The 18,053-nt window shown below is 44.1% G+C and overlaps 1 protein-coding gene across 2 annotated transcripts in view; it reads left to right on the top strand.

Moving 5' to 3' along the window:
* The window catches only part of ERCC6 (ERCC excision repair 6, chromatin remodeling factor), a 70,185-nt gene that overhangs the window by 7,808 nt on the left and 44,324 nt on the right, over positions 1-18,053 (top strand). For both annotated transcript variants that reach the window (XM_032491678.1, XM_032491677.1), the window contains exons 4-5: positions 1,440-1,551; positions 4,787-5,495. In XM_032491678.1, the coding sequence (XP_032347569.1) occupies positions 1,440-1,551; positions 4,787-5,495 (821 nt within the window). The remainder of the gene's footprint in view (positions 1-1,439; positions 1,552-4,786; positions 5,496-18,053) is intronic.

The raw sequence follows: 18,053 nt of genomic DNA, 5'->3' as shown, positions 1-18,053 counted from the left end.
ACACAGCCCTTGCCCCTCACGCACCCCTGCTTACTGTCCCCCGAGACCGGCCTGCCCCAGCCCCACGGACCTGGTCAGCAGTTCGGGTTGTAGGACTTAAGGGTAGGCACTGCCTGTTCCTTAGGACATCGTGTTTATGAGGTTTGAAATGTCTTTTAGAATTTATGTACACTTCCTGCGAATGCATCGCAGTGGAGAGAAAGGACTAGTTTGGGCCATTTTACTGCTGCCATCCCAAAGGACTGACAGCTCGCCCTGTGCTGGCAGCTGCTTCACTGCAGTGAGGATGGTCCTCACAGCCCTTCCTTGGGCTCTGCTGGCGGGGTGGGGGGGTGGTCAGCCCCAGTCCCTCCTTTTCTTTCCACTCACCCGTTCATCGTCATCACCACGCCATCTCTCTCACGTAACCCCACAGCAACAGAGCTCCCAGCGGCTGGAGGCAGCTGGGGTGTCACCAAAGCAGAGGCGGGGCTGTCTGGCCTCTGTGGGAGCGCGTGAAGAGTGGGCTTCTGGTGGGCCGGGGTGTCGGGGAGCAGAGAGGCGCTCTGGGTACTAGTCTAACGCAGTTACGCGTTCCTTGCTTCCTTCAGCAGCCCTTTGATGTTTAGAGATAGACTATTTAAAGAGGGAGGCTGTTTCAGTGAGATTTTGCTGAGAGAAAAACTGCAGGAGAAAACAAATTGCAAGTCATACAATATGGCGTTTATACTCAGGATGTCCCTTTGCCCCCCACTCAGATCTGGTGTTTGTTTAAACGGCCTTGACCTTGGGAAGAAGAACCAGCTACCACGGGCCTGATTAACCGGGCAGGCCCTAGGGATGGCCGAGCTCTGGTGATGCAGAGGGAGACAGGACAGAGGGGCCTGGGGAGGACAGGGTAGAAGGGTGTATCAGAATATATTTTCCTGTTAAAATTCTGTGTTGTGCAGAATACTGTAAAGGACAGTCATGAATATGGTAGGTTATCAGAGGGGACCGACTTTTTCAACTTCTCGAGTATTTGTGTTTATGTTTCTTATCCCTGCAGCCTGTTGACCTCATAGCCCATTGGCTGCTAAGGTCAAACAGAGCAATGTAGTGATTCACGCAGTGTGTCACGGGGAAGCCAAGGGGAGCGGTTCCACCTCCGAGGTCAGCGGGGAGTCACTGCACCTGAACTGAGGTGCTCAGGCGTGTGGAGAGCTGAGCCACCCAGTCAGGACAGGGGGTGGGGCGGGGGGTGCCCACCCACAGGACATGCTTTGAGGCTTACTTCCTGTTAGAATAAAAGTGGACATCACTCAAATTACGTTCTTTGTAGTAATGGTAACGTATGGAAGTTCCATTTTATTTTCATTTTGCTCTTGATGAAAGTTTAAAAAATTTTGTAACGCTGTCTTTTGTATTCCACAATAAATCACTTCGTTGCTGTTTGCTGTATTCAGTATTTACCATTTCAGGAACAACAACTAAAGAAGATCACAGCAAAACAGAAACGTCTCCAGGCCATCCTTGGAGGAGCAGAGGTCAGAGTTGAAATAGAGCATGCCAGTCTGGAGGAGGAGGAGGCAGGTGAGGGGACTGGGAATAGTGTCTCTGTTCCTGCATTGAGGCCCAATGCCTCTAACCACTGGAGGGTCTCTCTTCAGTCCCGGCCTGGATGTGGGAAAAATACATTTTTTTACTTAGTGTCAAAACAGAAATGGGAAAATTTTATTTTCTACAGTTGTAGAACCAAACCTCTTTTAAGTCTTAATGGGTTTTAGAGAATGAAAGTGAATTTTTAACTCAGTCCAGTAGAGGCTGCTGGTGCACATTTAGTATGATGTTTAAAAAACTAGGAATCTTAATATTCTTGTATAATTAATTTCATAAAGATAACTAGCATTTTGATTAAATTATTTTGTAGACCCAGCATCATTTGTCACCATCCATTCATAGAGTTGCTTTCACATACCTTTTTGGGACATATTTCGTAGGCTTTCCACGCGTCAGTTCTGTTAAGAAAAGGTGTCTTAATCCAGGTTATATTCCAGGGCCATGATTTTGTTTATATCACTGTCCTGGATGGCTGTCTTTTGGAAAACCTTTTGGGAAAATCATGAAAGTGAAATCTTTGTAGTCAGTGTGTGTGTATGTGTGTTTAGAAATTGTGTGTAGCTGCTCAGTTATTTACTACCTGAAATACAGATTAAGACTTCTTAGCATTTAAGCCCTTCAAGCAAATACTTTCTGCTAGCTCCAGAAGTCTATTCAGTAAGACAAAAGAATTGTGAAGAATTAATTGAGGTGATGGAAAATGTGCTGTAAATTAAAGTTCAGTCTCAGAATTCACTGGGCGTATGACCAATATTTTTTGCTGCTGAAATACCACATTTCTCATTGGTAAAAAACTTTGTTCCTGTCTGGCTACCTAAAACTAGCTGCTGTCTTTCAGTTCCTGTTGCTTATTTGGGAAAACTTGGCCCAGGATTGATTGTTACTTCCCCAAATCCAGAAGTTCCACGTGGCCTGTCTGTAGGAGCTGGTCCTTCCGTGCCTTCCAGGATCCTTGTCTCTCTCCTGGCTTCCCTTTCAGCCCTCTGACCATTTCTGTGTAGTTAATTTTGACCAGCTTTTCTGGGCTTATCGTAAATGTTGATTATTCTCAGGATTTCTTGCTGAGCCCTCTTCTGCTTCTACTGCCCTTCCCCAGATAATCTCATCCATTCCCTGTGACTTCTGTGGCCACTTGGGTTCTAGTATCTTACAAATCCGGAGACCCCTGCCTTGCCCCTTTCCTGATTCCTGGTTCCCATTATGTCTCTTCACTGGGGCTCCAGCCAACACCTCAGACTCCTGTACAAAAATAAATTCCAAATGGATTGTAGATCTCAACATAAAACAAAGCTGTTAGAATATAACATAGGAAAACACTTTCATGATCCGGGGGCAAAGATTTAGCAAAGCACAGAAATGCCCACTGTAAAGGAAGAATTTCGATGAACAAACTATGTTACAACTAAAACTTTCTGTTCATCAAAAGATAGCACTAAGAGAGTGAAAAGGCAGCCGCAGAGTGGGAGAAGATGTTCGCAGAATCTGTATCAAAGGACTTGAATCCAGAATGTATGAAGAACTCCTTGAAGTTTTTTCTTTTTAAGGCAGACTGCATATGAGAAAAATGGGCAAAAGACTTGAACATTTTCTTCAAAAGAGGCTATCCAAAAGATTAATAAATCTATGAAAAGTCTCCCTAGTTTATTAGTCATTAGGGAAATGCAGATTACAGCTACAAAGTGGTGCTACAACATACCTACCAAATATGCTAAAATGGAACAGCAAGAATGTGGACCAGTTGAAACTCTCAAACGCTGTTGATGGAACTTAAAACTGATAGGACCACTTTTGGAAATCTGTTGGGTAGCATCTACTAAAGCTTAATGTATCCGAAGAATTATATACATAATGTTGCCAAAGGATGTGTACCAGGATACTCATAGCTGTGTTATTCCTATTAGTCAAAACCTGGAAACTACCCAAATGTCCATTAACAATGGAATGGAAAAATTGTAGTAGAGTTATGTAACAGAATGCTGACAGCAATGAGGATTAACAGACTGCAGCCATGTTCAACAGGTGTGAATCTCACAAGCATAGTGTTGAACAAAAGCCAGGCACGAGTACAAACATTTCCATTTCCATCAAGTTCAAAGCCAGGTGCAACTTGTCCACAGTGTTAATAGATCAGTCGCTATTTTGTGGTGTAGAAGTCCGGGAGGTGCCATGAAGGGCATATCTGGGGGTCCTAGTAATTTATGCTGCTTGATCTGGATGCTGGTGTACAGGTGTGTTTTTTTTTTCTTCTGAAAATTCATTGAGTTGGACACTTAGGATTTGTACACTTTCTGATATATGTCTTTCGTTACTGCACATTTAATGAAAAACTCACTGTGGTATTACTGGTCTGTAAGAAATGTAGATTTAAAAATATGGCTTCCTTCCTGTGAATCCTTACTTCTTTGGGTATTTTTGGCTTTGGGTAAAGTGATTTTGCCAGAGATTAATTTCAACTAATGAAAGAGGGATGATTTCTGGGTGGCTTTATATTGTTAGGGCATCACTTCCAATTTCAGTTCATTCCTTCGGTTAACGAATGTTAACGCATCTAACACGGTGCGGTCCAGTAGACCTTCTAGGAGTAATAGAAATGCTGTCTGTCTGTATTGTCCATTGTGGTAGCCTTTAGCCACGTGTGGCTACTGAGCACTTGAAATATGGCCAGTGCAACTGAGAAAATGAGTTTTCAACTTGTATTTAAATAGCCACACGGTGACTATCCTGTTGGACAGTGCAGAGCAAACATTTATGTTTTACCCCTTTACGGGCATGCTGATTCTTCTGATGTCTGTTTTCAGACACTCCCCGTCTCTTGAATTTAAGTTCATCTGAATGCTGGTGTATAAGCAATAATGTGGAAACTTGGGAGAATGCTTCCTCAAGGGCTACTCTTTAATTGTTAAGGAAACAGCAAAATTTCTCTCTATATGTTGCATATGGCTAGATTTATCTTTGGATGCACAGAGAGTATATTTATAGTGCATTGCCTTGGGAAAAGTTCCTGAGAAGTTAGTTACCTTTTTGAATAGGAGTATATTAAATGTGCCATGAATGCTACAGTAAATTTCATGCTGTTCTTTATATATAATACGCTTTAGTACATCAGTGTATTTTTTTTTTTAATCTGTGTATTGAATAAGTGCATGCATCTGTTGTTCTCATGGAAGGTTTTGTGTTTGTGCCCGACGCACTGTCATCCCTCTTTCAGCCGCGGGGCCGTCCTGCCTCGGCAGCATGCTCATGCCCGCTCAGGAGACCGCCTGGGAGGAGCTCGTCCGCACTGGCCAGATGACACCTTTTGGTACCCAGATCCCTCAGAAGCAGGAGAAGAAGCCCAGGAAACTAATGCTCAATGAAGCATCAGGCTTTGAGAAGTATCTGGCAGATCAAGCAAAGCTGTCCTTTGAAAGAAAGAAGCAAGCTCGTAATAAAAGAGCAGCTAGAAAAGCTGCGGCCCTGGTCACTTCTGAACTGAGCTCAACACTCAGTGAAAAACCCAACAAGAGCAGCAAAGTTCTCTCGAAAACAGATAAGCGCTTGAAAAAGCACATCAGGAAACTCCAGAAGAGGGCTCGTCAGCTGCAGGGGCAAGTGGGGTTGCTAAAGGGAAGGAAACCCTTGGGGTCTGACGCGAGGCCGAGGGCAGAGGGAGACTCTGAGGGTGAAGAATCCGAGTACTTGCCCACCGAGGAGGAGCGCGAGGAGGCCGACCTGTCGGGGGAGGGCACCGACTGTGATCGGGGCCCGGTGCTCAGTCGCCGGATACGGCAAAAGAAAGTCACAGAGCAGGAGATCGATGATGACTTTTTCCTGAGTTCCGGGGAGGAAGCTGACGCTGCAGGCGGAGGAGGAGGAGGTCGGAAAGTAGTGAGACGCCGAGATGATGGAGATGAAGATTATTATAAGCAGCGGTTAAGGTGAGTCTGCAAGGACAGTACTGCTTGCTTTACTGTCGGTGGTAGGTTTACGAATAGAGAGCTCTGGTCCCCATTCATCCCCAGCTTGGGGACCCTGCAGCCCTAGCCTGCTGGAACCATCAGAGCCCCTGAGCCCTCGATGGGGCTCACCCCTAATGCTTCTCTTTCTGGGTCTTCATTCACATTTGGGGGCAAGTCTAAGAAGAAAAGATGAGGGGCAGGGCTGGGGCAAGAGGCAGGCAGAGGACCAGGGCATGAGCTGTGTGCCTTTACACAGCGGGTGGGGCCTCGCTGCACGGTCAGGGGAGGGAGGAGGTTGGCGAATGCAGTGTGTGCTGGGTGAGAGGAATTTTAGGAGACCTTCCTTCAGAAAAGAGCTGAAATAGAAGCTCTCGTGTATGAAAGAATAAGCTTGCTTTCCTAAATCCCTCCTTCCTTGTCTTGAAAAAGGAGTTCTCTACAGAATTATAAACCATATCGTGCCAGAAACAGGCCTGGTAGGCACCACGCACCCTTCCTGCTCACTGTCTTTTTTAATGCTAGAGACTAACTTTGACCTTCTTCCGTGACTTTATCAGTATAGGGTGTGAGATAAAAGGAAGGCGAACACGTTTGTTCATGAAGTCGGCATCGCGTGTGGCCACACGTTTTCTATGAGCCAAGAAAACCAGTCCGTGTAGGTTTCTCCACCGAGACACTTTGGCTTACTAAGAGCGCTGAGAAACTCGGAGGGATGGGAGAATCTGCTTAATGGATAACTTTTAAAATATTTGCTCCAGGATGGCTTTTCTCCAATCCTCGCCAGTTTTTTGTTGTTTCTCAGTGTCAGGAGACCTGGTTTATTATAATTCTTGTAGCTTTCCCCTGGCCTTCGTGAGTAGAGATTGACCTGGCGTCTTCTGCTATTTAGAAGTGCTGATGCATTACATCCAGGCTGCTCCGTACATTCCCTGACCTTTTAGAAGCAGCTGCAGCATAGTTCTTTTCACAAATCATTTGAGGGCCTGCATCCTAAATCCGGTTCCCTAGAGCTGTTACACTCAGATTGTAGTGGTACCTTGTGCAGCGAGACTGAGTTGAGGAGTGGCTTAATGTTTGTCATCTCTCATCGCAACTGTGATGTTATTTTGCACATTTAACATCTATAAAGTTGTCCAAGGGATACTGCTCAGTACTCTTGGACAGTGAATGGTGTCAGTCTTTTTCTTAACTACTGTAGAGAATTAATAAAAGTGTTAATCTCCACATATTGATTATTAACGGAGCGAATATTCTTCCCATTAAGTTGAGTCAATATTAAACATATTTTAAGTATATCAGTATTGCAATCAAGAGCAATTTATTTTGATTGAATTTTAAATACGGGCTTAGTTTAAATTCCTGAAATATGTTTTTCTTAATAATGTTAAAATTGTAAAACTGTTATTGCCAAAGCCATGTCATAAGCTAGTTTTTTGCTCAAGTTAGAGTAGAGTCTCAAATGAATTTCCAAAATATCAATAAGTCTAATTGCCACCAAAATACAATAGCTCTTAAAATTTTATAGCTGCAGTTATAAGACAGTTGTTAAACTGCAGATATCCACACTGAAGTGTTTATGCTGCGTCTCCTTGGGTATTCCATGGATTGGGGGGTGTTAAAAAAAATAAAATGCTTAGGATTGAGAAGCGTATGAAGAATATTTTAAAACTGCCAATCATTCTATATTCTATTTCTTGTTGATCTTTGTAGACAGAGTGAAACTATAATGCTATTCCCTTGAGTAAAGAAAAAACACTTCAGGATTTCTTAGCAGTGGTTTGGTGATGGATGAGCAGAAAAAAGCCCTATATAGTTTACAACATAGAAAATGAGTTTTTCCTTATGGTTAGAATTTAGGAATGTGTACCCAGGCTAGTTACCTTTTGAACTTAAATATATATTGGGTATAGCTCTGCTAATTGTAATGCTGTTTTGAACTCTTGAAAGTGGAAATGGGCGACTCTTGGACATCTCGTCTGTTTTATTCTCTCAGCTGGAGAGTATGAGGTCTCTCGTTAGCTCTAGGGTAGACCTAACTAGGCATCGTGGTTTTAGCTGATCCTCAGTGGGAATTTCCTATCAAGCCTTTTCTGCAGCCTGACCTTTTCTGGATCTGAGTAATAGCACATATGATCCTGCTTTCTCTGATTTAGCCCCAAACCTCAGAGCAGTCTTGGAAGTTTTAACCATCTTTTACGCCGCCTGTGTATTTTGCCTTTCCCACATTTTTATCCTGCTTCCTTTTCTGTCCTGTTGCGTTTGGAGGCTGTCTCCCCAGTGGTGTTCGCTGACTCACACCTCTGATAACGCACCATCATGAATGAGCCACTTCTTAGAAGCAAATCATTCTGCTGCTAGGCTGTTCAGGGGAGCTGAGGCCTGTTTGGGTTCCCTGGGAAGCAGCACCACAGCGCACTGGTGATGTCTGCCATGGCACGGGGACCGCAGGGCGGCGCAGTGGCACTTACGCCAGCTATTTGCCAAACTTGAGACCTAATGCAAACAGAAAAAGGTCACCAGCTCTTGCCTCTTTCCCCAGCAGGGGTCAGCACTGCTTGGGTCAGACTTGGGGCGTTAGATCAGGTGACATCCCGAAGGAGAGGATGCATTTCCAAATAAGTTGTCTCCTGGTGGCGCGGCGAGGGTCAGTGTTTGTACGTTGACTTAAACCCATACCTTGAAGCTCTTCTTTCTGTTTCCATTTGCCAGCCATTGCTGTATAAGTTGCTAACCTAACAGCCTGTATTTCCTTGGTGACAAGTGTAGACTAAAGCAAAGGTTCCCAGCCCATGGGCTCATTGTGCAGAATCACCTGGAAGCCCCACCCTCGGAGGTGCTGATTCAAGAAGTCTGCGTGGGGCTCCCAGGCAGTCATGTACGAAGGCTTTCCCAGATGAGTCTGATGCACTGTCAAGTTTGGGAACTACCTGACATATGTAGGTTGGTTTTATATATTCTTTTCCTTTCTGAGGCTATAGCTTTTGGCAAATTCAGTTTGTGTATCATTTTCTCTAAAATCCTCTTTTATGTATCCCGCACAATCATTTTTACACAGGAGAGGACCTGAGGAGGAAGCTTGGGGTCAGTTTATTCAGCTCCGTGCTGTGTATAATGGATCATCTGGTTCTTGGCAAGGTGTGTGCTTCAGAATCACCTGGGAGCATCTTCAGGGCTCGGCCTGGGGTGGGAGGAGGTGGGCACTGCACTTGTGCTTTGACCGAGCTCCCAGTGATTCTGAGTTATAGGCTCTCACTGTGTTCCCATTTAGGAAACCTGTGAGGAGGTTGGGAAGAGTGGTTGGCAAGGGTGTTGGGGTCTGAGGATGGAATGCTCATCTGTAGCCCAGAGTTAGCTTGGTACTGGAATCAATCACCACCACCGCATCCCCAGTCAGTGAAACACAGTAGAGTTCAGGAACTGAGTCTGCTCAGATTACCTGGTACTCTTGAGTCCCAGCCTGAAACTGATTTGAGGTGGTACCTCCTAATAGGCAGGGTTTCCACACCCTGCCCCCCATCTTTCACTTTTGATGATTCCTTGGTTTTTCAGTAGTGAAATTATGATAATACTAAGATGAAAAAAACTACTTACACTTCTTTTTTTGGTTACTTTTCTACAGTTCATTCCAGTCTTTGATCCTGTGTGTATGTATCTTTCAGTTGTTACATTTATAGTAGGCTGTACAAACACCCTGTCTCGGCCCTTTCAGGTTGATCAGCCTGCCCATGATCTCACTGTTTAAAGGGGTAGAGCTGGGGTTTGAAGCCAGGACAGGGTTGTGTAAATGTCACTTTCCTTTCATTTGTGAAATTGGGTGGAATGGGCAATATCTAGATATGGCCACAAGGTGGTGCCAAGAATCAGGACATAGCTGCCTCTACCTCCCTGAACTGGAAACCAAACCCCAGCCCAAGCCAGCTGGATGAAGATTTGGGGCGATTGCTAGGGAGTCTGGAAAACCTGACAAGTCCGGTGTGACAAGTCCAGTGTGGGTGGGGATAGAATTTGCCTCATGATGTGGTGTAACCTGATCTGTAGTCATGATGCCTGTTGGTGGAACTGGTTGTTAATACATTTTGACATTAAAGGTTTTTCTTTTGCCCCATTCTTTTTTTTTTTTAACATGCTGGTTGTTCTTTTTTTTTTTTAAATTGAAGTGTATTGATTTACAGTGGGCCATTTTTTACTTTATTTAACGTGAATAACTTTGACTTAAGAAGGGCTGATGGCTCCATTCATTGTGTAAATCTTACAGAATATCTTCTAAGCTTCATCATCTGGGAGAAGATTATCTTCATCATCCTCTCCCTTGAGCCCTGTGGCTTCTGTGGCCAAGGGCGGGCTGGATCCCTGTTCGGACGGTTTGGCTGTATACATGCATAGTTCTAGGAGGGCAAGGCTGTCAGTATTTTCAGGTGCCGAGTGGGGTCAAGCCAAGGAGGATACATGTTGAAAAAAGTCTCCTGAGTTTGGAAATGTGGACCCTGAGGAAGGGTGGCGTCTGTTGCGGGTGGGAGGATGTTGTGTTAGAACAGAGACCTGACGGTACTGAGTGCCCGCCACTGGGCCATGCTTCCCTTTATACAGGCCTGTTGGTTTAGTCCTCACAACCCCCTCGGAGATGGGAACCCAAGGAAGCTGAAGTAATTTGCCTGAGATGACAGTCAGTGGAGAAGCCTGGAAAAGGGGAGGGGCCTGTCGGCGGTTCGGGGCAGGAGGGAGTGTGCTCTGTCAGCTTGGTCTGGTGCAGTGGACGCGCGGAGAGCATCGCCTCGGTGACTGGTCTCTCCCATCACCTGATGGGGACCGACCCCACGCTCCTGTGGGTCCCATTCCTTGCTGGAAACGCTGCTAAAGGCCATGCCCCCTGGAGCCTCTTTGCACTTTACTGTCCTCATGGAACCTCTCTCTCTTCCTTTTGCCAAGAGCGGCTCCCTTTGCATTGAGATTGTCCCATGTTTATCCTCCAGTTGGATCTGTGTTTGTACTGGACGCAGATTGAGGTCACACTTAGGCAAATGACATTAGAGCTTGCTTGCTTGTACCTTTTTTTTTGTAACCCAAATCATCTGAACTCTAAAGATCTGAATTTAGTTAAAGTTCAATCTGGATTTGATCTGGAAACCTAAATATAATTAATTATTTGAAGATTGTTCATATCATCAGTTTCTGGGAGTTAATTTCTTTCTCAAGAAATAAACATATATTCTTTTTCTTTTTTTCTTTTTTTTCCCTAGAAATCTATATTTTAAAGAGAGAAGAAAAAGTTAATTCCCTTAAGGAGTTTTCTTAGAGAGCATCTTGACTTCTTTTAAATGACGAAGCTAAGACACAAATGAAGACTATTTCTGCCCCTTGCTGTGCACACGCCCCTCGTCCTCAGCTCCAGTGCATAATTGTCTGCATCAGTCTTAATTTACTCTGTGAGATCTGGACTCCTAACTGAGGGTATTTCATCTGCTCAGATGTGCCAATTAAGTCCACCCAGATAGACCGTAAAAAGGCAGATAAGAAAAGTAAAACCCCGAGTATCTCAATTTAGCAAATTAGACTAATCTGTAAGGGATTCTTAGCTGTCTGAAATAGAAAACCTATTGCACCACAGAAATGCAAACTATATTAAATACCCAGCTTGGTGCCTTGAATATATTTTTAAAAATCAAATTGTACTCACTGTGCTTCTGTTGTAGAATTTCTTTCATGGATATTGCAATAAGTGGAGAATGGTCCTGAGATTAAAATTTCACCTTATATTAAGAACAATGTAACTGTATGGTGTGTGACTTTTCCCTCACAATCAGTGCAGATCTGAACTGCTCCGGGCTTGGTGGCCCTTGCAACGTAAAAATAAATAGAGAGCAGTAGGGTCAGTTGTGAATTTCAAGCAGCAAAATAATGTGACTTCCTTGAGGTTTTGGAGACGGCATGTTCATTTTATTAATATAGGATCTCAGGCTACTAATTTTTGACAACTCCCCCTAATAGTTATATTTTCCTTTCTTGTGGGTTGGTGTAGGCATTTGAGTAGCGGCAGACCTCCTCTGACTGCGTTTTGCTTTATCTCGCTTCCCAGATACGGAGTTTTTTGCAAATTGAAGGTTTGTCGCAACCCTGCCACAAGCAAGTCTCTCATCAGTGCCACTTTCCCAATAGCATTTGCTCACCTCGTGTCTCTGTGTCACATGCAGGTAGTTCTCACAACATTTCAGACGTTTTCATTATTAGTATGTTTGTTATGGTGATCTGTGATCAGTGATCTTTGATGTTACTTTGGCAAAGAGATAGGACTCCCTGAAGGCTCAGATGATGATTAGCGTTGTTTTAGCAATAAAGTATTTTTTAATTAAGGTGTGTACATTGTTTTTCTAGACATAATGCTGTTGCATACTTAATAGACTACAGTGCTGTGTAAACATAATTTTTACATGCACTGGGCAACCACGCAGTTCACACGACCAGCTTTATCACAACATCCGCTTTGTTGCAGTGGTCTGGAACTGAACCTACAGTATCTCTGAGGGGTGCTTGTGTATTGGTTTGTCTGATGAGTGTATCTTAGGTGTTTGTTCAGCCCAGGTTATCTGTAGCCAAAAGAACTATTAAGCCGACTTTATTGTTACTTGGAAAAGTTGGCAGGTGTCCAGGGAAGGGTGAGTTTTGACTCACCCTGTGCAGCATCAAGGTGGGGAAGGAGTCCCGTTATGTACAGAAATGGAGGCCATCTTTTCCCTCCTTAGACTTTAGTACTGACATTGTTTAAGACAAGTTTGGTCTGAAGTCTCAGAATTTGATTTGCTCTTGGACAGTTGTTTCCATTGGATAGCCTTTAAAGAGGTGATTATGGACCTTTTGGCTGGTGCTATGAGAAAGGGGGTGGTTTTAGGAAGTTTGAAAATACTTTTTTCAGAGGCAAGATTATACAGCAGTTAGGAGCACAGACTGGGTTTGAAGCTTCACTCTGGTGACCTTGGGCAGGCTGGTGACCTTGGGCAGGCTGCTTCACCTGTCCCTGCCTACCTTCCTTTCCCTGTGAAAAAGACTAAGAGTGGTATCTGTCTCAGGAAGGATGAAATTATTTAATGCGTACAAACACTTAAAGCAGTGCCCAGCACACAGTGAGCATCAGTAACTGTTAGTTGTTATTATTACTTAGAGTTTGTATAATATGGCTGTATATCTAATGTCTAAACACAGCATGTCCAGAGCTCGCCAGCGTTACTTAAGGAGGTGATGTGTGGCGTAGGATTAGAAATCACAGGCCGTGGAATCAGACTGCCAGGGTCTCACCCAGCAGCTCTGAGATCCTGTGCGTCTCCCGCCTGTGAAACAAGGATCCCAGCAGTTCTTCTGTCAAGGGTGATGTGAGGATTACAGAAGGTAATACCTCTAAGAGATTTGGCAAATGTGAGACACGCAACAAATATTACCTAGTCTTGTTATTCACATCCCACCAGGCACAACATCTACTGCAGGGATTCCATCAAGCCAGTAAGAGGGTCTGTGAGGAGAAGAGCTTACATAACCAGTGATATCTATGGAAAGGTGACCTCTTCCCAAGGCAGAAAGCACTTTAACGACTGATATTAACAGACACAGTCAACTCATTAGCTGTTGTAACTTAGTTCCGTTGATGTTAGGCTTTTCTTCCCTTTCATATGTTTTTTATTAATATGATTAAATTAGTGATATGATTAAAGTCCATTTAGTGATACAATAGCTATGTGACTGTAAGGACAGTATCAATAATTGGAGAGAATAAAAATGTATTTCTCCTCTGAACACACTAGGGGGCACTAGACATCTGCCCAGAGGACTTTCTTCCGCCCTCACAGCCAGCACACACAGACAGGTGCTGAGCGTGGGTGGATGAAGGTTACGCTCTGGTTCCTTCCATTTCTCTCTATTCTAAGGTCAGTGTTCCAGATTCTTCTGTTGTACTTTATAAGGCTTGACTTCCACACTTCTTGCCGTGCTAGGTGTGTAGGGCGCGGTGTCCAGAGTGTTCTAGGGCGATGATGACTGCTAGTGCAGGTGCAGTAGCATGACGGCCTCCTGGACCTGGGGGCTGCACTTAACTGCTGTCTGCCCAAGGTTGCATTAGGGGTTTTGACGTTTGTTACTTTGTATTCACATTTAACCTGCAATTAACTACAGTTTCTCAATTTTACTTTTTTGTGTAACCTCCTGCCAGTAGTTACAAGATAGTATCCAACACATATGTAGTATTAAAAAGAAAAATTTACAAAGGGTATAGTACATATATTATCTTATTGAGTCCTGTAGGAACCTATTTTTTGGCTCATTTTGTGGTTGAGGAGACAGATGCAGTGATGTTAACTGAAGTTTCTAAAGTTCGGACCTCCCCTTGCTAGTTATAGACCTGTGATGTAGTTTTCTGCCTGCATCTGGTTTTCCCTTCCCGGTGGATATCTTAACTTTCTTGCTGAGTTCCTCTCTAGCGGCTGCCACTAGAGTGTGAGGGACTGTAGGAGTAAGAAAACCTCCCAGTGAGTAACGCACTCACTTCCTTTTATTTGGTTGCAGCTGTGACTATTAACATGTATGGATTAAAGAAAAGGGTGAAAGAGGGAACACCAGAAACATTATTTCCTTTCTAGTCATGTCAGTACAGTTTCGGGCCAGTTAAACGTCTTCTTTCCCCTGCTAGAAGATGAATTCTTTCATAAAAACTTGAATCTTTTGCCCAGCCTTTCCCACCTGGTCCTCTGGAAGCTTGGACCCAAACTCAGGACTCTCGATTTCTTCCCATCAGCTTGTGTGCAAAGACAGTCTCCCTGAAAAGTGAATCCGCTGGGAAACCCTTGAAACAGAAGTCAGGCTTTGAAAATAACTTACAAAATTTTTGTCATTCATTGTAATGCGCTTACCCTCCTCTCCTCTTTTTCTCTCCTTAGAAATTTCTAAATTAAAAATTGCTCTGACTTTGCAGTTTCATTTTGCCATGCCTCATTCCTTGCAGTTGACCCCAGCCATGCTTATGCAGTGGCTGTGGCTCGGAGACGTGCTCTGAAGTCACCGTGTGGAAGGGGTGGGAAGCGCAGAAGGAGGTAGGCTGTAAAGAAGATGAAACAGAGTGTTTCTTGAACCTATTTCTGAGTGACCCACTTTGACCATTTTTAAGCCATGCTTCTCTGTCGCTGGTGTCTGCCATATCCCTGGCCCAATTCTGAGCCTCCTTCATTTCTTCCTTCAGCATTTATCAAGCATCTGGTGAAGCTGGCATTATGTAAGTATCTAAAGATATGAAAAGGGCTAAGACCATCTCTGACCTGAAGTGGCTCCTTGTCTAACGGGGGAGACAGATACGGATTTCAGAAGATGCTAACACTTGAGTAGGTGCCAGCGTTCTGGTAGAGACGTCAGGTGTGCTCCTGGGGAGGCACCTGGCAGACAGGACGCCTAACCCGCTGGCCAGCGAGGGCTGCTGCTTCCAGAGATGCTACTCGGGCGGAGGTCTGAAGGGTCCACAGGCGTGTGGATGTGTGTGTTGGGGGAGGGAGGTCGGGGCCCGCACAGGGCACACAGATGCGCAGAGATGAGGAGGCCGTGAGGCATCTCATAACGGCAGCTAGGTGTGCCGTGTTTTCCTGCGCAGGCATTTTGGGCATCCTTGGAATGCTAGAAATTCTCCTTTGAAAATAAATCAACCTCTCAGGCATATTCTTAGGGTTCTATTGACAAGGCATGGCAACTGAAGGACATGTTCCTGGGGCAGCTCCACTGGTTGTGCTGTACAGTGTTGCTAGCAGTCTGGCCCTGGGTCTGCTGGGTCTGAGTTGCTTCTGACGGATCATTATTGCAGAATCAGCCCCGGGCCCCACAGCCTGGGCCAGGTTCTCATTCCTGCGTGAATGTGGCGAGGCCAGGGAGCATTTTCTCTGCCTGCATCTGATTGGAATTGTCAGTTTATGTTTATTACTGGGTTCTCTTCTAAGTGGCTGCCAGTGGAGCCACCAGCGGGCTGACTATGGCAGTTGTGTGAGGAGCTGGAAACCCTGCCAGTGAACGCCATGCCCGCCTGGTTTTATGTGGCTGCAGCTGTGACTATTACATGCATGGCTCTTTTAAAACAAGAGGATAAAACACATGAAAAAGGTACTTCTTTTCCAAAAAATGTAAATATTGGACTCTTTACTGCTCCCTTCCACTTTTAAAATCAGTTATGTAGCTTGTTTATTGAAATAACAGACTCTAGACATTTTGAGGCTGTTTCTAATTTTTAAGATTTTCAGGTCACTTGGGTCCAGGTCTTAATTTTGACCTGCCCTCAACTAATTTTAGGTCATTCTATATCTATCTTTTTGTTGCTGTAGAATAAAAGGTGACCATACTTCACGGCAATTTACTGTTTGCAAATCTGTTATAGAAGTTTAAAATCGAGATATTCTAGCTGATACTTTCTGATGTCTAGGTGTCTTTATTCATGGTGATCATAATATTCATAATAATTTTACTGAGCATCCGCTTGGCAGACTATCATAGTTTTGTTCAAATGGACATGTTCAGGGTTTCCGTCAAGCATTTGTGGTGTGTTGCGTTACCACGTGCAGATTGGACGATATATTGCCTCCATTTCTTCCTCTGTAAGTGAGCATAGTAATGGTTCTCTCAGGGTTGTGTGAAGATTTCAGTGCATAGATATGATTATATGTAGTAGTATATTAATTCATTAAGCACTTACTGTATTCTAGCCTCGTGCTAAGTGCTTTACATGTGGCCCCTCATTTAACCCTCCCCACGTCCTGTGAAGTCAGAGCCGCTGTCCCCATCTCAGAGTCGTGGAAACTTAGATGCTGAAGAGGTTAAGTTACTTGCTGAGGGCTGGAGTGCTAACACGTGGCAGTAAGAATTTGATTCTAGACCAGAGTCTGAGTTTGGGCCTCTGCTCATTGCATATGTCAAACCTGCGTTATTTATAGCACAGAATCCCCCTTTACACCTGCTGGCTGGACTGATCGCTCAGCCCACCAGGCTGTAGGACCAGCGAGTTAAGCACACTAAATGGCAACTTTAAGACCCTGGTGGCATCTCAGATGGGAAAGGCATCTGTTTCAGAATTCAGGTGAATCTGGCACTCCTCCCCACCCCCATCCCCACCCTCATGCCCCACTGTGCCCCCTCGTACTTCTTGTCGACCAGCACTTGGTGCTGCCTGCTTCAGTGGGCGCCGGTTTGACGGTGGGGTCTCTTGGCTATAAGCCACGTGAGGAGTTACTGCTTTATATAACAGGAGAATCTCTTAGCCTGAGCCACATGCGCATGTGGTTTTATGGCTCTGATAGTCTCTGTCTTTAATATGTGTATATGATTCTACTGGGGCGATTTGTCTTTACAATGATACCAATACTTGTAGGCAATAATGATTTTTCCCCACCACCTTTAGTCATCCGTTAGCCAGACAGAATAAACGTTGTCTCTTTTCATCTTTCTTTACGAAGCGGAAGGCACTGGGATGCAATCATCTCTGTAGTGGCTTATGTGGTTTCCTAGGTGCTGTGTGTTCTGTGGTGACATGATGCCTGTATATTTTAGGAGAGAGGGAGGGGAAAAGAGGAAGCCGAAACACTGGTGAAGCAGAGTGATGCATGGGAAATTTAACAGCCACAAAGACTAACTGGCTAAGTCTAAGGAAATAGCCATCATTTATCAATGAAGTTTAATGTGTGATAGATACTCTTTTATGTACAATATTTAATGATCTTGTTGTGCCAAACTTCTAAAGCCAGCATCTTCTGGTGTTTTTCTTTTTCTTCCTGTAATACTATTTTTGAGTAGTTGAAAAATGAAGTATTTTCAAGTGGCTGGGTTTTTTGTGTGATTTTTGTGATTTTTCCACAAACTTTGTGTTATCCACAAATTTACTAAAAACGAATATCCTTTATTATGAAGATATTTGGTTCCGAGCTCTGGTAAGAATTTGATTACTGAGGACTATCTCCTTATCTGAAATTGCTTGCTTGCTAAATTTCAGATAGTGAGCAGCAGAATTCAGATATAGACATCATTTTGGCTTCTAAGTTCCGATGTTAAGGGATACCTGTGTACCAGGGTTTCTCAGCCTTGGCACTGTTGACATTTGAGACCAGGCAACATTTTGTTGTAGAGGACTGCCTTGTACTTCGTAGAATGTTTAGCAGCATCCCGGCCTTCACCTGCTAGATGCTAGGAGTTCTCTTCTCTCCCCGCAGCAGTTGTAACACCCAGATGTATCTCCAGACATTGTCAAATTACCCTGGGTGGACATCGCCTGTGGAGGATGGCCAGATTGCCCCTAGTTGAGAACAGTTACGGTACACCATTGCATTTACCTAAATTTGTAGATAATGTGAAACCCAGAAGAGTGGCATACATTGTTACAGCTACTTAAAGGTACTTCATTTCATCAATTGCATGGAGATGATTTTTAAAGAAGAAAAATACAAATAAAAGAGAGGAAGAGATTGCCTTTAGAAGTTAAGAAAAAAAAGGCTGTTAAATTTTTTTACATAAAAAGACTGTCACATATTAAAACTTACA

This window comes from Camelus ferus, chromosome 11, assembly GCF_009834535.1.
Source record: "Camelus ferus isolate YT-003-E chromosome 11, BCGSAC_Cfer_1.0, whole genome shotgun sequence".
Classification (NCBI taxonomy): domain Eukaryota; kingdom Metazoa; phylum Chordata; class Mammalia; order Artiodactyla; family Camelidae; genus Camelus; species Camelus ferus.
The sequence above is the reverse complement of the archived record's forward strand: the minus strand, read 5'-3'. Positions and strand labels throughout refer to the sequence as shown.